We start from the raw sequence: 23,935 nt of genomic DNA, 5'->3' as shown, positions 1-23,935 counted from the left end.
TCTGCCTGGTGGGGGTGAAAGGGAGGGGCCTAAGGAAGACTTGTCTTTGAGCCTGGGAACTGCAGGATGCATAGTAAGTTCTCCAGAAAGAGTAAGTCAAAAAGAACATGCCTTAAAGAGAGAATAGAACTTTTCACATTTGGTGCAGGGAGAAGTAATTGCAGTCTCCTTCAAATGACGCAGAGATTTTTTTAAAAAATTATTTTGGAAGGGCAAATTAATATACAATTTTGCCATTACCAGCAACATTTCCCTCTCTCTTACCATTTACCTCTCCTACCCAGCCGTGCCCTGCACTGTGGGCTAGGTCTTTCCAAATCATAATTCCCCTGGCTGCTCTGCTGCTTACTAATTCTGCCAAGAAGCCAAAGGATCTTGTACGAGCTGTGGACCTAGATCCTGGCACATTTATAGGGGAGTGTGGGCAAGGAATTATAAAGTAAAATGAGTTAGAATCACTTTGATTACCTTACATTTGAGAAGGCAAGCATGCCTTTTGATGTGGGTTTTGAACAGAGCAGAAACTAAGAAGACTGTAGCTTTGTTTGGGCGAGTTTTCTTGTAGACTTAGATCAGTTACATTAAAACATTCAGCCTGCAAACAATGGCCCCAAAGAAAAAAACTCTGGCTCTTTCCTTTTATGAGAGTAATACTTGCCTTACAGCCCATGCAATTGGCCGTTCCCTTTCTTTTGAAACGATTCACGTGGAATGTCGCTTGGATGTCCTGGAAACATACGGACATTAATAGCAGAACATTTTAATCAGAGCTGTCTGGCCATGAGGGAGTAACTGTTTTCCATTGATTAAGTCAAAAGCTAAGTTTGTTTACTAGCATGTAATATACTTGGAGTCAACTTATGAGTTTTGTTATTTGGCATTTACATCTTTGTCCAACCCACAGAATTCAAAAGACTTAAGCTGATTGAAGCACTGACGAGAGGCCCCTTGGTAGAAGACATCTGGGGAGTGACAAAAAGATCACCTACCCCGAAGCAGAAAGTTTTTGTGTTTTGGATAGGAGATAAAGGAATTTGCCTTCCTAAGCATATTACTGGTCTGCATGAGAGAATATTCAAACTTTGGAAAAGTGTGTTTCAAATTATTTATTTGTCGGAGCATACTTTTGGTTTAAATCCATAAAATGCATTTGTCGTCATGAATCATTTGTACAGTTAAAATAGAAACCTTTTACAAACCTAATAACTATATATAAGAATCTTTATATTTGTTTAACCATATAGTTCTCAGTAAGTGCCAGACTCTGTTCTAAGTGCTTGACAAATAACTCATTACTCAAAACAGTGCTATGAATTGTGTGCCAACTCTGTGTGTTAGAAACTGTGTAGAATTCTAAAATGTATTGTTGGTTTATCAATTCATATCAAGATGTATTTATGCCTTTCTAGGATGTGCATAGTTCCAGCTACAATGTTAGTAGTACAATGTCTAGACATGCTGTCAAAGTTTACAGTAGCATGGAGGTAAAATAGACTAGAGGGACCCATGCTGAGTTAGAAAATGGGGGTCAACAAAAAGCAGCAGACAAATGAAGGTAGAGGCAGTCATGGAACTGGGAATCAAAGTCAGAGATCAGAACAGGACAGGTTCAGCCCAGGTTCAGCCCAGTTCCAGCCAGGCAGCCCATGATCTAAAGAAAAGAGTCATCATCTGAGTGAGACAGGTCCAGGCTTCCAGAGTATAGGGCAGAGATGGTCGTGGTGTTGCATGAAGAAGTGCTTCCAGAAAAGTCCACTGAAATCAAGGCAAAACCCCAGTCTTGGGGCCCACATTGCCAGGGAGGGAGCAAGCAAATGTCCCAGCCTGGCTGGCTTATAGAAGAGGGTGCCACTCTCCAGGAGCTAAGGGTATTCAGAGAGGATGGATTGTTCTCTCTGCTCTTGGGCTTAGAGCTCTCTGAAGACCATCTAAATCCCTTCCGCTGTCTGAGTGAAGTTCCTTGATTGACCACATGAGTGAGTCCTCTTCTCTTTGAGAGAAGCAGAGCAGCTCACCATGACTGGTAACCAGATTTCCCACATGAGCATCAGTTAAGCTTCAAAATGAAGGCCTGCCTGACACTGTGTAGATGGTAGCCTTACACCCAGTTTGGAACTGAATATTGCCTCTTAAAGCCCTACCTCAGGGCTTCCCTGGTGGCGCAGTGGTAAAGAATCCGCCTGCCAATGCAGGGGACATGGGTTCAACCCCTGGTCCGGGAAGATCCCCCATGCCGCGGAGCAACTAAGCCCATGCACCACAACTACTGAGCCTGCGCTCTAGAGCCCGTGAGCCGACTACTGAGCCCTCGTGCCACAACTACTGAAGCCCGTGCGCCTAGAGCCCGTGCTCCGCAACAAGAGAAGCCACCGCAACGAGAAGCCCGCGCACCACAACAAAGAGTAGCTCCCGCTCACCTCAACTAGAGAAAGCCCATGCGCAGCAACAAAGACCCAGTGCAGCCAAAAATAAAACAAAACAAATAAATTAAAAAAAAAAAAAAAAGCCCTACCTCAAAAAAAAAAAAAAAATCTCTGCTATCCTCAATTTTTCTCTTGCAAAGAGCCCTCAACTACTCTCTCCCTGTGAGGGTCCTCAGGCTGAGAAAAGAGCATCTGAGGACTTTCCATGTTGTTAAGGACAGGCGAAGACTTCCTTAGAGTCAGCAGAGGTGAGGCTGAGGAGGGGAATGTTTGGTGGCAATAAAGAGAAACTCACTCAAAATATATAAAGGAGTATTTTTGATAAAGAGACAGAAATGTGTTTAGAGGAAGGTTTGCAAACTATGGCCCACCCTGTTTTCATATGGCTCATGGGCTAAGAATGTTTTTTTTTCATTTTTAAATGTTTGAAAATAAAAGAATAGTTTTGTGACATATGAAAACTACAGCAAATTCAAATTTCAGCATCCATCTGAAAATTCCATTTTTCTGGTTAGTAGACCTGTAGTACAAAAAAAAAGTATTCAATTGTGTTTTGCAATTCGTCCATAAACATTCTGTATAATTTGTTTTCTCTCTTGTTATATAAGTACCTGCATGATGTCCTCTATTTTGCCCATTGTCCTACAAAGCCTAAAATATTTACTATATAGCCCCTTACAGAAAAAAATTTTCTACCTTTGATCTATAGGGGACTCTGTACAAACTATAGCCAAGTGACTGTATCTTGAACTGAAAAGTCATTAATAATCCAGGCAATAAATCCCTCTCTCTCTCTCCCTCTCTCTCCCTCCCTCTCTCTCTCCCACTCTCACGCTCTCTCTCTCTCTCTCTCACCCCCAAACACACACACTCTTTCCCTCCCTCTCAGGCCACGTGATCTCTCCTCTGTGATGCCCTCTGTTCCCTTCTTCTCTTCCTGCACACAGACTTCTTTGCTTGTTTATTCACCCTGACATGGTCACATCAGAGCCACCATTAATAGAGGCTTTACTCCCCAAATACTTATGCCCTCCCAGTCCCTCCCAGTTACTCACCTCAGGTTCAAGGTCTCCATTCAAATTGCAGAAAGGCAAATCTGGCCCACTGCAGGTCTGGAATCTACCACCATTCCGATCAGCTTTGAAAGATGCCAAGTAAGGCTGCCCTTCTGTGCTGCGGACAGCTCAGTTCTCTGATAGGCGAGTGTGGATAGAGAGGACATGATGGGAGTTGCCAGTACACATGCCACAGTGACCTCTTTGGTTGGCTTTCAAGATTTTACATTCAATCCACTCATCCACTCTCCCAGTTCTGGCCTTTGGCCTTCAGTCACTACATGGGAAAGCAAAGCAAGAAGGCAGTGTCCAAAATTATAGTCTTCTGGTGGGGGCTAGTACTAAATTCCTAAGAAAATACCTGCAGCATTGATAATGCGAAAAATAGATTGGTTCAACAACAGAAAAAAATGCATTGGAAACAAACAGAAAAAAAGGGGATTGGCCATATTAATTCAGTAGATTTAACATTCTTAGTCCCCAGGGTAAGAAATGCTATGCACCATCTGTTTTCGGTCTTTTATCATTGTCTCAGAGAGGTGTTTCCATGAATTCAAACTCTATATCTTCAACGTCTTGACAACCTCATATCTTCAGCCAGATTTACTGAGATTTTAACTGCCAAGATAAAATATACATGTATGTTTATTCTGGAATATTGGCACTAGCTTTAAATATGGAAAGATTGTGTATGGATGGGGTCTGTTAAGTTAAATATCGACAAGGGAGTTGCCATAGGGATTGGTGATGATAGGAAAAGACATTTAAGCAATTCTCATTATCTTTACCCCTGCCTAGTACTCCAATGGGTTGGAAATTTATGCCTCAGGGAAAGACCCCAGCCCTCTTTCAAGGAATTTCTTCCCCACTAGAGAACCAAAAGTGTCTAAAAGTGAAGCATCTTGTTGCATGTGGTTTCCTTTTGACTGCTTAATAATTTGTGCAGTATTTTATATTTCCAAATGCTTTTCTAAGCATCCATTTAGGTGCAGAATTATAGTGGCAAAAAAAATGTAGTAAGGATATACATATAATTGGTTTGAACTGGGATTGGCATTTACCAATTGAATACATCATCAGGATTTGCTAAAATGAATGGGTTTATTACCCATTTCCAAGTAGGATCAGGCACATTCCAGTAATAGTTCTGTTGTCTTGAATAGATAATGTATTCTATCTCTAAAACATGAAGGCAATATCTAAAACATCTGCTTCCATTGAAGACTGAAGAGACATTCTTTTTAAAATGAGATGCATTTTTTTTTTTCTTATGTCATTCCTAGATATTTTCTTGGGCTCACTCTGTTCCTTAGTAGCTCACAGATTTCCAATCACGTTTCTTTTTGCCAAAAAAAAGCATATTAAAATATTATCTTTCTATACAGTAATATTCTACAGTTGTACCTGAATATTCATGTTCTGGGAATCTTCCTAATTATAAGAAGCGCCTTAAACTAAATAAACAAGAATAGTGTCGAGTGTTGTCAGTTAAACACAGCTGATTACCAGCTTTATTTAATTTTCATAAATCCATCCCACAATTTGCAGATCATAGAAGAGATGCATTAAGGGGAGCAAGAACCTAATTCTAAAACTATTTGTGAAAAGCCGTGGCATTATGCAAACTTCAGCCACTATTTCTCAAGTAGAGAGTAAACTGGTGCCCATTAAAATGAGGCAAATAGCTTGACTGCTTCTTCTCCCAGCATTACGGTAATTGTTAATGCCCCCCAGGTCTGTATAAAGTTCTGTTTGTAAAATACAAGATCTTAAGGGGTTAGTGAGTTTTTATGGCCCCGTTCTAGTCCAAATACAGGAGATGGTGACCAGTATATCTATTGGTCGAGTCAACCATTGAATCAAAGACCAGACTATTCAAATGAGAAATGGGATAAAGGGGACATGTTCAGTGCTTTTTAATAATATACACATTTTAATAATATAAATTTAAAATTTTGCAACATAAAATATATTGACAAATTCTCACTATATGCACACTTTCAAAGCATATGCATTCTCCAAACAAACTTCTAAATCATCAAGAATCACATAATCCCAGAACTGGCAAGGCCAGTGTGTTAACTGTGTTCATGTTATTGCTAAACAGCTTTAGCTGGTAAACAGAAATGCCTACCCATCACTGACAGACTCATTTTCAAAGTGATTAAGATCTTCAAGAAGTCATCGCTCATGTAAAGTTTGAAGCCTCCTTTCTAAATGACCTGTACTGTAATAATCACGTGATCTGTGGCTTTGATCATTAAGACTTAGCTAAATATCAATCTTCTATGCTCCATCTCCATGTAAATATAAACCGTTTTCCAACAGCAAAAAAAATTATTCCTTAGGCCCACTGGCGTTTTAGATCATATATGATGATGTTGACAGTAAACCAAAGGATTAATCTGGTTTGATCAAAATTCTATTTATCCAAGCATTTCACTACAATACACCAAATATTTTTACAGGTGGCTGAACTGATCGTAGATAATAGTCTCACGTCGGCAGAAAGAGAGAGAAAAAAAGGGTCTTTCAGAATTTTAAGACATTCTTCTCTCCCTGCCACCTCCCTTCTTTACACCACCCAACCCAATCTTTGTTTACACCAATTTTGACAATATTTGAATTATTGGAAGCCCAGGCTTAACTGCGTAGTGGTCATAACAAAATGGGACAAATGTCTAAGAGGTTATCTTCTGCAAAGGACCATTAACTGGGGTTCAATTTATAATTTGAAAGCCCTAGGTCAACCTGGAATCCTCTAGAATGTAATTGCTAAGTCCATTACTCAAGCTCACGTTTTTGTAGGCTATAATGCTTCCAGTTCCAAAATTACAAAAACTAAAGAGTGTGGCAAACATCTTGCCTCTTCCTGATTAAGCAACTCTGCATTGCTCTAAAATTAAATTCTAATGGAAATCTCTAAGAAGTTTTTGGTTATAGTAGAAAATGAAAAATTATTGCAATCAACTAAGGAATTAGCCTACTTTCCCCAAAACCAAAAGAACAAGTATTGACCAAAAAGATCTCTGAGGGGCCTAGATAAAATGAGAACTTTTTTGGTGATAATAGATAATAGAAGTCATATTTTTTTAAAACTATAAATCTAAACTACTTTTTGTGAACGGTCAGTAGTTTCAGCTGAGCAAGGCTTACATCTGTGAGACTCTTCAAAGGAATTTATGTTAATTTGTTTGTGGGCATAAAGAAAATGGTAGTGGTCCTTATGAATCCAGCTGGATCTGTAGTGAATTCCCAAAATGTTTTCTTTATTTCACTAATAAAGAATATACCATTCTTGTTTTTTAAAATGCTTTTTCTTTACTAATGATGTCATATGCTACAGATTTGTAAATTTGTGGTTTTCTCTAGAGATTTTTTTTAATATCCTACATCCAAAATGTAATTTAGAAAAGAAAATGTGAACAGAAGAAATAAAGAAAAACAAGGAAGAGAGAAAGGCGTGAAGGATGGGAGGAGAGATAACCTATAGACAGTGCTTCACCTTGGAAACTTCGGCCAGTCACTATAACTGGGTAGTAATAATGTGATATAGTTTCCCTGGACATAGAGTTTTGTTTGAAAACCCATTCTAGAACCTGTCTCAGAGGCCTCAGTGAGCTTCATAAAAGAACACAAACTGATGCTCTTTGCATATCTAGTGGTCCCTCAGTATCCTTGGGGGATTGGCTCCAGCCCTACCCCCACAGATACCAAAATTGCGGATGCTCAAGTCCCTTCTATAAAATGGAGCAGTATTTGCATTGTAGCCTACGCACATCCTCCTGTACACTTTAAATCTTCTCTAGATTACTTATAATACTTAATACAACATAAATGCTATGTAAATAGTTGCCAGCGCCCGGCAAATTCAAGTTTTGCTTTTTGGATCTTTCTGGAATTTTTTTCAAATATTTTCGATTTGCAGCTGGTTGAATTTGTGGATGTGGAACCCACAGATACAGAGGACCAACTGTATATCAGTGTTCTTAATTTAGGGTGGGGCTTTGTAAGGGTCCATTAGCAAGATTTTTATGAATAGGCTTCAGGGATCCATGAACTTTTGAAATGCATAGAAACATTTTTGTGACTGTCCTTATGAGCATTTATTTTTCTGGGAAAAGGATCATTAGCTTTCATCAGATTCACAAAAGTTTTCAAAGATTCTTGTCTCCAAAACATAGGCTAAGAACCATTGCTTTAGGTCATTACTAATTATTTGATATCATTTTCTTTTCTCAGAAAAAAGGTAATATGTGTGATGGGTGTGTGTGTGTGTGTGTGTTGACAAAAAGGCTTAATGTTACCGTATATCCATATATTGGCAAGTTTAATTTACACAAAGCATATTTTTAGGAACAGCCTGATTCTCTACCACCTATAACTAAGAAAATCAAAAATGCTTTTGTTTTAGGCTATAAGGGTTTTTCATTGTCTGTGGAACAAATTTCCATGTATTATCACTAAAGGAAATGGGAGAGAATTTGGAGGAATAGATATATTGGATATATTCAGTTTATGAAAAAATAGATGATATTTTGATACTTTACTCCATCCAATTTTTAGCCCTGGAATATATATCTGAATTAATGTAGTTCTTTTCATCATTTCAGTTAATTATAGCTTCATTCCAAATATAGGAAATCTGACCATCTAAATGCTTCTGTATTTCTAGAGGTTATAACAATTTGATTTATTGACAAATATAACTGACAGCTTATTGCTCTCAAATCTTCCTATGAAAATTGATCCTTTGCACCTGTGTTTCCTCTCAAAGAGAGGAGAGTTTTCCAGCCATCTTGCCTATTGTCTGGTAGACTCTGGATCACTGGAACATTCTAGAAGGTCCATTCTATGACTTCTTCCTCCATGAGTGGATCACAGTTGGTCTGTGAGTAGGAGTAAAGATCCACTGATAGAATCAGTGCTCAAGAATCAGAATTTGGCCAAGGCCTCTCTTAGAAGATCCTAGAAATAGTCTAAATGATATCATTTGGTATAAAACAGTAGGTATAGCGTATTGTCCCTTGACATGAAACAATATGAGAGCATGTGCTAAAGAAAAGCAAAGGGAAAAACTAAATAGCATAGTATTTTGGAAATACCTTATAAAATCACTTTAAACATTTAAGTTTATGTTTAAACTTTAAACATAAAATACTTTATAAAATAACATTTAATGTGCCTTGGAAAAGAGTCTCTTTTCCAAGGCACATTAGAACATAAATCCATATGGGGTGGGTATTTTTTATGTCAGAAAATTCTCCTCCAAAAGAAGTGTGCTGTATTAACATTTCAAGTTAGCCCTTAATCTTTAACGTGCCTTTCAACAGGAACTTACTTAATCCTCATAAGCAATAGCAATGGGAAAGTGTCTCCTTCATAGACACCCCAACAGAGCTTTAAAGTGGCCTTTTGTCTGAGTCATTAGAGCTTCTGGGTCAAAGGAGAACAGCATGACCTTTTACTTCCCTCTCCTTGGATTTGAAGGAGTAATTCTCAAAAACTCCCCATCCACAGAAAACTCTGATGGGACTACAGGTCATCTCTCTCTCCCAATTCCTTCTGGGGAACAAAAAAAAATCTTAGCTTCTTGCCTTAATCAACAATTGTTATTTTCTTACCTTTTTTAAATGTAAATTTAAAACAGCACTCTTTTTTTGTGTAACTGGCATTTTGGACCATTCTTTCCAGATGAAAATCAAACCATGAAAAACACTGACTTAGAAGAGATAAGGCCCTAGGAGACTGATGTACTTATACTTTAGAAGTAAAACAGGTCACACAAGTCTAATAAAATCTCTTACTAATGGAGCAAGAAATCAAACACCAACCTATTATTTCTCATAGGGAAGCAGTTTCTTGATAAAAGATAAAACCATAACAGAAGGAGGAAGAGGAAGGAAGAACTGAGGTGATTAAGGGCTTTTTTTCAGTTCATATTTCCGGAAGTGGTACAGAATCTTGACTCTATTTTTTAAGATAACTGCTTTGTGTACCTTACAAAACCCTTTCATTTTTATGGCACTGCCCAATTTCCTAACTATTCTGAGAAGATAGAGTGAGAAAATACAATATGGTACCAAATTGAGCAAAAAAACTTATTCAATGAACGATGATACTTGAGATGTCACTTGAAAACTAATTTAATTTCTTTCTCATCATGTCTCTCATGGACATTTGTTTTTAATACTTCTCTTTACTATGTTAGGTTGAACATACATAAGTGTTGATGTTAGGGCAGTTTTTACTTGAAAACAGCAATGTCTGTGGCTCAGCATAAACAGCTGAAATCCCTTAATTCAACTAAATTCAGAAAACGTTTGCCCATCGTGTGCCTGGCACCTTCCTCAGTAGTGAAGGACACAGTAATGGCAGAGGACAGATGCCATATCTCCTGAGTAATTTATTATAACTATTCTAGTGTTAAGAATCCATAATCAAGCTTATCACCTATGGTCAGAAATGATAGACCCCTAATTTTGCCACTAGTTGATTCAACAAGTTAAAATATGCCCCCAGCTGATTTTGGTAGTCTTTAATAAAAAGAACCATTTAGGCATTTTCTTAGCACTGTGATGACTTCAGGGAGGTGGCATTTTTTTAACTCCCCATTTTTCATATAGGAAACTGACCGTTGGATCCATATGAGACTTGCTTAAGATCGCATTTAGCTTCCAGTCTTTTGGCTGCTGGCCCAGCACTTCCTCTACTAACCAATTCCTTTCCCACCCTCCTCACTCTACGCCTCCCCTTTGAGGTATAGTCATCAGCGCTTTAAAACCCCAAAACCCTGGGAGTTGCAGGGAGAGGGCAGAGTCAAGTGGACTCTCTAGCGGGAAAATTCTGCTAAAGGGTTTTCTGTAAATTTTTGCTCCGTATGTTAGCCCTTCATATGTTGTTACCTCCCCCATGCTCAGTAATTTTAGTTTGTGCTTTTTGTTTCTCTTTTTGTTTCTTTGGTTTGCTGGCTTTGTGTTCTTTTCTCTTTTTTTCCTTTTCTTTTCCTTTTTTAATGCAGGAATCGGTCAAGGCGTTCCAGTGGTGGCACTCATTGTGGAAGGAGGACCCAATGTGATCTCAATTGTCTTGGAATACCTTCGAGATACCCCTCCCGTGCCAGTTGTTGTCTGTGATGGGAGTGGACGGGCATCCGACATCCTGGCATTTGGGCATAAATATTCAGAAGAAGGCGGGTAGGTAATTTTCCAGGCCCCAGAGTTGACCTGTGAGTGCTAAGCTTGTGTTCCAAGCTTGGAAGAGAGGGTGTGAGTTGATTAATCATTTGGCGTGGGAGGGAGGTAGGGAAGAGCAGGGAAACATATCTACATGTCCTATGAAGTGGGAAATTCCATGAAAGCTCTACTAGTCCACACTGATGCTAAAGAGAACTAGGGGAATGGAGGGGTCATAGGATGTGGTCTCCTTTCTGTTCTCTTCATTCTCCTCTCTTGTCCTCCTCCCACTGAGGAGAAGCAGGAATTGGGTTTTAACACGTGAAGCACAGCTAACCTGGACTATACAGTACAGGTTAGTAACTTGAGAGAAGCTAGGATGTGCAGCTTCCAGGCTTGACCTCCAAACACCACCTTCCCCAAGCTGCCATGTGTGTACAAATGCTAAATGTTTACAAAAGCATTTGGTGGCCTGTCCCATCAGATCCCTCTAGACTGGCTTGGAAAGTAGATTCTCTGCAATGGTAACCACTCTGTCCTGTGTAACCTGCTCTTGACCCCCTCACGCACTTTCCTTGGTCTAGCAACCCCCGGATGCTGCTCTCAACAGTCCAAAGTACCCAACCCCATGGAGGACTTCCTTTCATGGCCCTCCCCCCCAAATCTGAGATCCCCCTCAGTGAATCCTGAAGTGCAGGCACTCCTGCAGAAGATTAGATCAAAGTCATTCATCTGAAGGTGTGAATGACTTTAAGGAAGAAAACTCAAGGGAGCAGTTGAAGTTTTAAATAAGGAACTTCGTAACCTAATCAGTTCTCCTAACACATGAAAGTAGTGGGAGAAAGAAACCCCGAAGGAGTTGGGGGTCTTTTATTCATTCCTTTCATAAATATACAGTAATTGTCTACTGGGTGCCAAGCACTACGATATGAAAAAGAATAACAAGCTATTCCTACCCCAAAGAGTTCATAGCAAGTCTTGTAAGTAGACAAGCATATCATTATAATAATAGTAATGACAGGTGAGCTTGCCTACTCAGGCCACTCCCTCCTCCACCTCTCTCTCACCCAGCCTGACTTAAAATAGACTCGGCATGGCAGCTCAGTACCCTCTCTCTCCCCAGTCTTCCTCTTGTCTTTGCCAGCAGCCCAGCACTCTGGGTGAGCCATTAAATCAGCACACTTCCCTGGTTAGTACGTGAACTTAGACATGCGAAAGGAAGACGGCTGGAGACATAAGACTCTCAGCTTAACATTGCAAACATTGACAGTGGCTTTAGGCCCTGTTAAAGCTTTTGATACTAAAAGAAAAAAAGTTAATTTTTGTACGCACCAAGCTGGAGTTTGCTTACTGGCAAATTCAATGAAGTTACTGTTATCTTCTTCTTTAATAGTGAATATCAGTCACATTTGCCTATGTGTCCGCATGTCTGTTACCAAAAAGAGTTCGAGATCCTCAACTATGCTTTGCTTTTAGCCATAGTTCTCATTGATTTAAATATAGCAGTTGGTTCTTTATTCAGAAATAGGTTAGAGAATGTACACAGTTTTTAGCTTTGGTGCTTTTTTTCGTTTTAGTGCTTGCAATTATTTTGCTGTATCCCTAAAAAGTAGATACAAGTTTGCACTCAGAATGCACATTTCGTTTTGAGAAACCTCAGCATTTCAGGTTTCCAGGTCTATATACAGTGAAAGTCTGGACTTAGTGCTTGTTTTTTGTCATTCTCTCGGGTTGGGTACCTTGAAAAATATTAAAATCTCTGATAAGTTGCTTTTCCTGATTCTGTTTTAATATAGGAGAAATGTTATACATTTTAGAGCTGGGTAAGACTCTATATATTATTTAACCTAGGGGACAGATACACAGAGAAATTAAGTGCTTTCCCAAGGCCACACAGCCCATGATCCCAGGCCATTTCTGGTGTATTATAAAAATTCACTGAAATGTGTTTTGTGGTATGTGCCCTAGTGTTTCTCATATAGTACTTGAGTGATACTATCTTTTAAATATATAGGTGTACTTAAGCTGCCTTCAGTTTCCGCTTTCTGTTATAATTGAATTTTTTTGTTATTCTGTGTAATCAAAGAAAGATAAAATCAATGTATTTCTGGTTGTAAACCAACATCCAAGCTGATCACCTCTACATCATGTAGATTCTTTTCTTTCTCACACCCAGACCATCATACCTCAACTCCAAAATTAAGAGTCAAAAATACCATGCCCTTTCATGCGTGTAACTAGTGTGAAGATAAAGAGTTAAGATATAATTTTATATCTTTGGAATTATTAAAATTAAAATTTCAATAATTTTCAGAAACATTTAGAAATGGTTATTAAGAATATAGAAGACTAAAAAGAGCATTATATTTGCCAGTCTAAATATATATATATATATATTTTAAAGTTATGATAAAAATACGCTCTGCTTCAGGAAACCGGTTATAAATTTAACATGATAAAATGCATTCAGAATGTTTCTGTGTGCCATCTGAATAACTGCCAGAATTAATCATGTTTATTTACCTTGGTAAGAAATTGTCCAGCCACACATGTGCAGCCAATTTTAAAAATCATTAGTGTGCTTTATTATATGCTCCTGAAAAAAATGGCCCACCTGGACTTCATTCATCAAGAAGGATTTCTTCTTTGATTTTCAACAAAGTCCAACAGAGTTGAGACATGTTTCACTGCAAATAGATATAAACGCATAACTATATGTTCATATAAACAAATCTATGTAAATAAATGTGTGTGATCGTACATATACTATTGAACATAGGAAACATACATACCCTGTTTATTAAACATGAATCAGGATTTGAAATCACTTATTTTTATTTTTCAGTTACTTTGGTAATTTAAATATGATTTTTTAAATTTTAAGTTCATTTATAGGTTGTTAAATAGTATAGGCCCAAGCACTATAAATTTTTATATTCAGCTGTAAAGCTTTTCAATTTTATAATCCTAGAGGAGTGAATAGAATTTACACACACTTATGTAGTTTAACTTTTGTGAACTTGATATTTTGACTTTAAATTCCCTGTTATTAACTACCTTCCAAGAATATGAATTTGAAGGGGAATTGCTCTGGAAGCAAATTATCATTGGAAATACTGATTAACTTTTGTAGATGAGATTATGTGAGGTAGAAAAAGTCAGACTGTATCTCTCCCAATGCAAATGGGTTTGGATAGACTAGGAGACTGTATCTCTCCCAATGCAAAGGGGTTTGGATAGACTAGGAGACAATTGCAATTAAATTCTTATTTTTATCTTTTTTCCCCATCTCTGTTCTGTGGACTATACTACCAGAAAGAAATGGTCAAACTTTGTTTTTTTCCTTATTGACATATTGGATTTTCTATTTCTCATCTGTCATAGTTTAGAATGAGTCACAAGTCACTTTCCCTACCTAATTTCATTGCTTTAGAAATATTATGAAATATTATTTCTGAATCACAAATGACTCAACACTGCAGACATAAATAGATTAATGCTATCTACGTAGCATTAGATTCAATTACCTCAGTTTTTAAATACTAGGATTCCCCTTTTTGCTGTGTTGACTAACCAAGATGACCAGCATTACCCATAGTCAGGAGCACCTTTCCGGCTGTAGGTTTCTGAAGTTGAAGTCGGAGATTGCTTTGCTTGATAATTGTCAACCCAAGTCTCAGATTGCAGAGAAATGTGGTCTAGCCCCTCATTTATCAATTAGTGAGCAATGACTCACAGACGAAAACCGTCAGCATGAAAAAGGCATCTGAATGAATGTGAGTCCTGAGATGATTACCCCCATTCATCCAAATTGTATTATCAATGCTTATGTTTATTTTGACAAGTTTGTCCCAAAAATAATCATCCGGATTTACCATTTTTAGATACCCTAGGCAAGAAGCAGAACTTGCAGTAACAGAAGGCCTTAAAGTTTTAAGTAGTCATAACTTTTGGAAAGTTATTAATGGGGCAAACACCAATAGACTTCACATCCTTATGTGCCAGTGGAATTTGCATCAGATATTGTGAAGAATAAATGAGCAATGGCTTGCTCTTGAATACGGGAGATAAATATTTTATTTGAAATAAAAGTCTGATTTGCCTGTTTAAAGGGAGCTTAATAGGGTCCCTACATTTTTGGATTAGCTGAAATAAAGGCATAAATGGAACGCAAAGTAGAAATGAAGAAGGAAAATTTTGCTGCATGGCTTCAGATTATATAACTCTATCCTACCAGAGATGTGACAAGTTTGTTTCTCTCCAAATACACATCAAAATGACCAAGGACAGGAGAAAGTCACCAGAAAACTAGTCATTTTAGAACCCCAGGTGTAGACTGTATTCCCTAGGGCATATCATTCTGTGCGGTGGCCACTCTTTCCTTCTGCTGCTCAAGAGATTTCCAGCTAAAGCTGAAGGATGCCACAGGCCGATCATTTGTCTCTGTAAGATCTGCTGAAAGAAAGTAATTGATCTCGATGGTTTGTATTCCAGCAGGATTTAGACATAATGGGAATGTCAAGTGAGAAGGAAGGAAACCAATAGCAGGCATGCCAACTTCAACTGTCCATTTTATTTTTTGTTAATTTCATCTTGCCTTGTCTCTTTTCTAGAATTTTCTATAAAAAGCATGTCAAAACTGGATTCTGTTTTGTGACCTCAGAAGGGAAGTAAGAAAAATTGGAAACATCTTGTACAGACACAGAATACTGGTGGCTTTATTTATAAAAAAGTGCTGGTTTTGTAAACTGTTTTCCAAGTTAACATTTAACTGTTAGAGGACGGGCAGGACGTGGCACTGTCGAGGACTTTGGAGATTAAATGGAGACCTCCAACACAGGCATGAATACAGATAACGAGAAGGTCATGTATGCTATGATAAATGTATAAAGTGTTACCAGAGCACAAAGCACTTGAGTGTGGCATTCCTCATGAGAATCTATTCAATGAAAACATTTATGTTAATTATCCCCAAAATGGCAATATTAATAACTCTATTGCTTCCCTTCCCCTTTTCCATCAAAAACTATATCTAAAGTGAGGGTCAGTATGAATGATCAAGGAAAAGCTAACATACAAACCTCTTTTATGCAAGTCAACACAGAAAAAAGAATCAATCTGAACAGGATTGAAGTAAAGCTGGTAAAGGGACAAATTATATGAGACAGTATGGTGTTTTGTGTGGTGGTGTGTGTGTATAGATAGATATTATTAAACTGAATTTATATATACTCAAATTCAATGTAATGAAGTTAATTGATATATTAATAATAATAATATTTTATAATATTTATAATAAATTTAATAATTTAATACTATAAAATTTAATTTTATATAATTAAGTATATATACTTATATATAAATGATAATAATATGTGTATGTATGTGTGTGTTTAAATTTTAAGTGAAAACTTAAAAGTAGGACTGATAACCTCAGTTTTCAAATCAATCACCAGGTATTTTTTGAGTGCTTGTTTTAAGCCTTTCCTGGAGAGGTACAATCTCATTTGAACTAATATAATAGAAAGTAATTTTCAACTAGATGTTAGTTACTGAATTCTAAAAGGCAGAAAGAGGCAGAGGTTGGAGTAGATGGAGAAAGTTTCATAAAGAGAGTATTATTGCAATTTTTCCCTCCGTGGAATGTATAAAGATATAGTTATATGGATACTTAGGTCACTGTATCCAAGTTCCACAAGGCTAGAGTAGCTTCATTTATTTAGGAAAGTGCAAAATAAAATAAATACTTTTTCCCTAGAGTTTGCTATTTGATCCCTCCATGTGTGCCAACATGGGGAGAATGAAGCATTGACTTAAAAAAAAATCTAGATAGTTCATGGAGGAAAGTACCAGTGAAAACTTTTATTTATATAAATTGGCCGATAAGTTCTCTACATTGATTAAATTTACTTTAGAATTGCTCAACTCCAAGTTGGGAAAATGTAGTCTTGAACATAAAGAGCAAACATGAGAAAAACACAGAGCTGGGTAATCCATTACCGTAAAGAAATCCTTTTTAGGGAACCACTGCCCAGAACTTTTAGATAGCCCATCAATGCAAGTGAAGACTTCAAAGGTACCAGTTGTGTTCCCCTGAGATTTGCTTAGCTAACTCTCAGCCACTTGTTATATAGAAAACTTTCAAAATAAGCATGTGGTTATCACATTTCAGCATGCCTGAGAATCACCTGGAGAGTGAAAGAAAAAGTCCCCTAAGTATTATGATTCAGTGTAGCTGGGCTGGGGTGCAGGAAACTGTATTTGAAACCAAAACCCCAGATGATTCCAATAAGAGTGGTCCATGGACCACACTTTCAGAAACTTTTTAAAAATTTATTTCATTGAAGTACGGTTGACTAACAATGTTGTGTTAATTTCTGCTGTACAGCAAAGTGATTCGGTTATACATATGTATATACATTCTTTGTCATATTCTTCTCCATTATGGCTTATTACAGGATACTGAATATAGTTCCCTGTGCTATACAGTAGGACTTTGTTGTTTATCCATCCTATATATAATAATTTGCATCTGCTAATCCCAAACTCCCAGTCCATCCCTCCCCCATCCCCCCCCCCCTTGGCAACCACAAGCCTGTTCTCTATATCTGTGAGGCTGCAGAAGCTCTTTTAAAGTTTATAAACATTAGATTTCTCTTTATATTTCTCTGGTGTTTCCAAAAACAGCTTCTTCACTTTCTATGCCTCATGTGCATTCTACTCACACAAGTCATTGCATTGTTACCACAAGCACTTTGTACTCTCTGCCGAACTTTGTCTTTGGAACCCAGTTGACTTGAAAAGTGTATTTAGCATGAATCTCCTCATTTCTTTCTTTATCACAGCTGTTCTTGGTTCCAAACATCTGTCAGACTTGGAAATTCTTCCCTTGAAGAGCAAGCTATAGCTCTTCATACAGCATAAAAATACGCATTTAGACAGGACTGGGAGACTTCTCTGTTAGTATTTTTATTTATATGGATTTCTTAAAGCTATTCAGCTCACCTCCCTGTTTCTCTTGAAAATTATTTTCTGAGTAGTTCAAAAGGTATGAACAATTTAAAAAGAGAAAGAAAAGAGGATGAGGAAAGCAATAGTACTTAAAAGTGAAGTAATGCTAGTTGGTTGTGAATGATGGCTCTCAGCTGTTTGAGAAGCCACTGACAGTCACTGGGGCCATTAACTTCAGCATTAGAAGGTATTACCTCACTTTCCTTTAACTTGACGATTGCAATGGATAACCATTTAAGAGTCCCAATTTCCCACTCGCCTCTAGTATTGATTTTCACTTCTTTAAAGCCCCTGGACCCCTTCTCAAATGAAATCTCTGGTAGAAGTGCCATTTATAAAACAGACAAGACACAGGTTTACTCTGTTGAAGCTGGGGTGGAAGGCCTAGACCACTGGTTCTCAATTTTTACCTTGCATCAGAATTACCCAGAAGGCTTCTTAGAGTCCACATGCCACAACTAAAAAAAGATCCAGCATGCCGCAGCAAAGATCCCCCGTGCTGCAACTAAGACCTGGAGCAGCCAAAAAAAAAAAAAAAAAAGATTAAAAAACCATTAGCGTTAAAAAAAAACTACCCAGAGGGCTTCTTAAAACGAACTTCCGGATCCATACTTCGAGAACCACTGGCTTAGCCTCCTTCTCTCTGCCTGGTTCTCACCCACTAAAGCAGTTCTGAAGCAGCTCTGGAGCTCATCCTCAAAATTCCAGGGGCTTCTTTGTAGAACCCAGTTGAAGACCATTAATCTACATGTTAAGTCCACGTTCCTTTACTTAAACTCAACACTCTTTGCATTCTGGCCCCAGCCTCTCTCTAGAGCCATCTCAATGAAACTTCCATTTACCTGAAACCCAGCTGAACTGTCCCCCTGCACTGCTCTCCAAGCACAGCATGCTGCCATAGGCCTCTCTGCCTTAGCATGAGATGTCCATGTACATTTCTTTACCCACTTAATTTCTAGGAAATTTTTCTTTCTGAAGTCCAATGCATAGTTTCTCTCTCATGAGAACTTTAAAACCCACATTTAAAGAGCTTTAAAAATACATTTAAAACTTATCTGGGTGAGGTGCAGATAATAAACTCTCCTGGTATTTAATCCCTCGCTCTACCTTAGAGGAAATGAATTCTAAATCAACCTGGCTGACATTAGAACCTGCAGCTGCTAAAAATACAGTGTATTAACATCTCACCCAGTGATCATTAATAATAGATAATGTTTGGAATGTTCTTAATGGATTTCCCTCAGATTCCCCATGCAATTCTCAGATGTTGATTATGAGCCACAGGATTTATGAAAACTATTTACAGCAGTAACTACCTGCTTAAAAAAGCTTCTTCATCCAGAGAAACACTAAAGATGCATTAAAGTAGGACTCCAAGGTTAAGTCAAGTTTGTACTTCTGAAAAGTACAAACTAGAAAAGTCTCCATTCAGTTTCAGTAAAGCCTGTCCTTTATTGTCCTAATTGCTGGACAACCATCCTAGAGTTAATATACATGTTCATTGTGTTTTCTGGGTTTATTCAATGTAAATGAAGTGTCCGTCCATGAGCAGTGTCCCCCTAAAGGTCTTAAGTAAGCAATAAAGAATCAGTTCTTCTAACTCCATGGAAACCACAGTTCAGTGTCTTAGAGACAGGCCTAAAATTTGGAGCTCTTTGACCCTATGATCTTATTGGTTTTCACCATTTGACAGTATATTTGAGATTTATTATCTCTGGTAGAGGGATGACAAGTTTTCATCTTGAGTGTCAACGATAATCAACCAGTAGTGGCTTCCTAAGATGATGTGTTGAGAGTGATTCTGAGGCCACATCTGGACTCAGGAAAGATTACTGTGATAGATTAGCAGTGATGCAAAGAAGGAAATTTATAGTCAAAATACCATGGATGTCTATTCTTATTCTTGAATAAAAACAAAATCTTTTAGCTAGCCTGTGTATATCACTACCAGGCAACCATCAAGCAGCACATTGAATTATGAAACCAGGGGAAAAATAAGAACCTTATCTGCCTAAAAGATACTTAGGAACTACTCAGTTTTTTTATCAACACTGTGAAGCACATCAGTCTTTAAATTATCTGATGATATGAGCCTTTTCACACAAGCATAATGCATAGGATATGAGGGACAAGAGGCTCTTTATTGTGGGGTGGTGCTGTTTGGAGCTGGACTGAGGGACAAAGTGCAATTGCTAATGGATAATGTATTAGGAAAAAGAATAACTTTTTCAAAAACTTAGGAACTAATTCATCACAGAATACATACAAAAATAGAGAAAAGTATATTTGCCCCAGCATCTCATAGAGTAGGATATAGGGTTAGAAGGAATACTTTGACAAATTACTTTGAAAGAGAAGTGATATTTACCACTCCTTTTCCTCCACACCCCTGACCCTCCCCCCAATAGCATACTTGAGGAATTGAAATTACTGTTTTTTAAAGCTTCTACATGCAAGAGCCCGATCTAGACACTTTGTTTCATAAATGCTGTGAGGTAACTATGATAATTATCTCAATTTTATAAATGAGGAAATTGAGTAGAGAAAGGTTAGGAAAGTTCAGTATCGCACAGCTAGAGAGTGGTCTGCCTAGGAAGATTAGGGCTGGAACCTCTGCTCTTAGCAGCTGCACCATGTTGCCTCCTAGGAGAATGGGCCCCAGGAACTGCAGGAGGTTTACTTGCCCCAGAGCTGAGTTACTCCAAACAGAGGAAGCTGCACCCAGCTTCCATCTTCTCCTTCTTGTTTCACATGCTGGTTAACTTCTCCTTTGAATTAAATGTTGGACCAATGTTTAAAGCATGTCAGTTGAAGAGGTGCCAGTGTTTTTGCCTGCCCAAGGAGCCTACACATCTCAGTCCAGCTCTGATTCTGTCTCTCATACAGGGCCTAAAACAATAAAAGTTTGATTATTCCTCTTGCCTGGCTATGTGCAATATTCACTGATGGGATTTCACTTGGCATGAAATCAGAGGATGTGTTTTCCTTACAATTTTGGCAGCAGAGAAGCTACCTGACCATGTGGCAGTCCCCATATCCTCTGGCAACAATTCAGTTTCTACTCTTGGGCACATTCATAACCAAAGGCAAAGAGAAGAGGAGGAATTGGAGAGATGCAGCCAACACTGTTCAGGATTTTTCACCTTAAGTCCCGCTAGTCCCTGACTAAGGTGGAGGATTTGGCACCTCTGCCTCAAGAGCAGCGCTATCCACTAGAACTTTCTGTGGTGACGGATATGTTCTGTATCTCTGCCGTCCAATCAGACAGGCACTGAGCTCTTGAATTGTGGCTAGAGTGACTAAGGAATTGAATTTTAAATTTTATTTAATTGTAATAAATTTAAATTTGAATTGCCACATGTGGCTGATAGCTCGCACAGCTCTGGCATTTCTGTAATTGGATTCTACCACACTAGGAACCCTTGAATGTCTGATAGATTTCCAATGTTATTAGAAATTGTTCCCTTCATTTTTAAATTACATTCTTTCATCCAACCAACATTATGTACTCAGTCATTCAATATTTTTGGACACCTACCATGTTCCAGGCACTATTCTAGGTGCGGGCAAAAACACACCTGTGAGCCAAATAGACAAACATTTCTTTTGTGGAGCTTACATTTTAAATTTTAGCAGGGTTAGATAGATAATAAGTAATATACATAATAAATAAGCCTGTAGAACATTTTAGAAGGTGATATACTATGGGGAAAAGGAGAAGGGTGAGGGGAATCAAGATAAGGAGGTAGAGGAAAAGCCTCTGTCTACAGCACATCCATGAACACTGAGAGAAGGAGTACATAAGTAATATAACATGTAGTCCATGCATCCAAGGAGTTAGAGTTAGTTAGGATTTTCTTAGATTAATCTGTCTTTCTTTATGAAATGCCAAATACAAGATGCACAGCACAAAGCTTGTCTTATAATAGGTGTTAACTGCCTCTCTTAGCACCACCCTCAACCCTACCTCACCACCTACCTTCTGTTTCCTTTTGTATGTGTATCTAAGCCTTCTGTTTTACTATATCTGGCTCAGGATTGTAGAGTGGGTTTTAAAAAGTAGATAGATATTAGATAGGTAGGTAGGTAGATAGATAGATAATAGGTAGGTAGGAAGGTAAGTAGAAAGAAAGAAATGTAAGACACATCACTCTATGGTTAGTGGTAGGTGAAATTTGCCAGAGAGCAGACTGTACCATCAAGGTATGTGCATCTTGCCCAATTATAAGCAGCTTCTCTAAGATCCTTCCAACTACCTCACACTGCTAGATGGAAACCCTCAGGAAAAGCCCAGGTGAACAACTTTTCTAGGCCAGATGTTCAAACAAGATCAGAGGTACTATTTCTAACATGTCTTAGCTAATAAAGGCCATTTGTACCTGGAGTTGATCCTCAGTAAAACTTGGGCAAAGTAGTTTGGTCACTTTTCTACATCCCATTCACATCTTCCCCAACTTTCTATCCAACTAGTGCTTCCTGAAAAACATCAACATCAGTCAATTATAGCTAAGTAGTTTAACATGAAATATCACGTTAGGGCTTCTAATTGTTGAGCAAAATAGTTGTTTGCCTTTTAATTAATTAAAAGGAACTTGGGGCATCTGCTAAGTTAAGGGAGTAACTCTGAGAAAGTAGTGGATCCTTGAAATCACATTACTCAGTCTTCTCACATATAAGATATATAACATCCTGTCTCAGGGATAAAACAGAAGAAATCTCCTCTTGTATCCAATTGTTTAAACAAATCACTAACTTTACTACACTGAGCTGAGCCTATATATTTAGGTTAGTATAATTCATTGTCAAAGATTATTCCTTCTTATTCTCTTGTTCTCTTAAGCCCAGCTCTGATGCTTTCAGCTACGTAATCTTTAGCAAGTCAGTTTACCTGTTCAGGCTTCAGATTCTTCATCTGTAAAGTGGTTGTTCTGAAGTTGTATCATTCCTTTATCCTGAACTTCAAATTCCTCAATAGAATTTTCGGATTAGCACTTTTCCTAGAACACACAGACTCTAGAAATATCAAAATATAAGCTTCAGGAGGAGGTCATAGTCAAGTAACAGTTCTGATACTAACAGCAGTTTGACTTCAGGATGACATAAAATTATCTAGAGTAGTGGTTTTAGGGTATCTTAGGATCACTTGTTTGTTTTTACATGACATTGATGAACATAATACAAGAGCTAATGAACTTTCTTCATTGATACCCTTCTAAGTGGTTTTGAATTATAGCCTTGGGCTTCCCTGGTAGCGCAGTGGTTGGGAATCTGCCTGCCAGTGCAGGGGACACGGGTTCGAGCCCTGGTCCAGGAAGATCCCACATGCCGCGGAGCAACTAAGCCTGTGCGCCACAGCCACTGAGCCTGTGCTCTAGAGCCCGCGTGCCACAACTACTGAGCCCACGTGCTACAACTGCTGAAGCCTGCGTGCCTAGAGCCCGTGCTCCACAAGAGAAGCCACCACAATGAGAAGCCCACACACCGCAACGAAGAGTAGCCCCTGCTTGCCACACCTAGGGAAAGCCCACGCGCAGCAACGAAGACCCAACGCAGCCAAAAAAATAAATAAAATAAAATTAATTAATTAAAAAAAAATTATAGCCTTTTCTATCCCATTCACAGACCTGCTCCATCCAAATTTTATAGAAATACTGCAGTTTTTCCCTCCTGCGTAGAATTGGTCTCCTCCAGCTAATTTGCATATTCAGTACCTTGCTTCAGCCCTGAGCTGGGCACAACGTTGGGATTCCCTGCAGGTGCGAAAGCCCCTGGGGTATTTAATAATAAGAAAAAACTGCTTATTATTGAACACCTACTACGTACCAAGAACAGTGCTAGGTGCTTTCTATACCTTATCTTTTTCCAAATACATCAACCTACAAAGACATATTCTGCCCCCTTTCAACAGATAAGGAGATGGAGGCTTAAAGAGGTTGAATAACCTGCCTCAGGTCCCTCAACTAGTAAATGAAAGAACTGGATTCCAACCAAAGGCACCATATCATAGTGCTTTAATTATAACATTCCATCTTCTATAGAAGATTGCAAAACTGACCTCACCCCTTCTATGTATGACGTGGAATTAGTTGAAAAAATGTAGATGTATGTTGAGTTGATCTTTTTAATTTTAGTTTATTTTATTGTAGTATAGTTGCTTTACAATTTGTTTAAATTTCTACTGTACAGCAAAGTGATTTAGTTACATATATAATTCTTTTTCATATTCTTTTCCATTATAGTTTATCACAGTGAGTTGATTTTTATGTGATAT

At 38.1% G+C, this 23,935-nt stretch overlaps 1 protein-coding gene across 13 annotated transcripts in view; it reads left to right on the top strand.

Annotated features, from left to right (window-relative positions):
- TRPM3 (transient receptor potential cation channel subfamily M member 3) overlaps window positions 1–23,935 on the top strand; it is a gene marked incomplete at its 3' end in the record, with an annotated part of 933,308 nt that overhangs the window by 742,154 nt on the left and 167,219 nt on the right. For 12 of the 13 annotated variants that reach the window (XM_082401351.1, XM_082401352.1, XM_082401350.1 and 9 more), the window contains one exon: window positions 10,500–10,674. In XM_082401351.1, the coding sequence (XP_082257477.1) occupies window positions 10,500–10,674 (175 nt within the window). Of the gene's footprint in view, window positions 1–10,499; window positions 10,679–23,935 lie in introns of those variants that run through there. The other variant, XM_082401344.1, reaches the window with a different exon arrangement.

Source organism: Balaenoptera borealis (assembly GCF_965194805.1).
Source record: "Balaenoptera borealis genome assembly, chromosome: 8".
NCBI lineage: Eukaryota > Metazoa > Chordata > Mammalia > Artiodactyla > Balaenopteridae > Balaenoptera > Balaenoptera borealis.
This window is presented reverse-complemented; position numbering and strand designations above follow the sequence as displayed.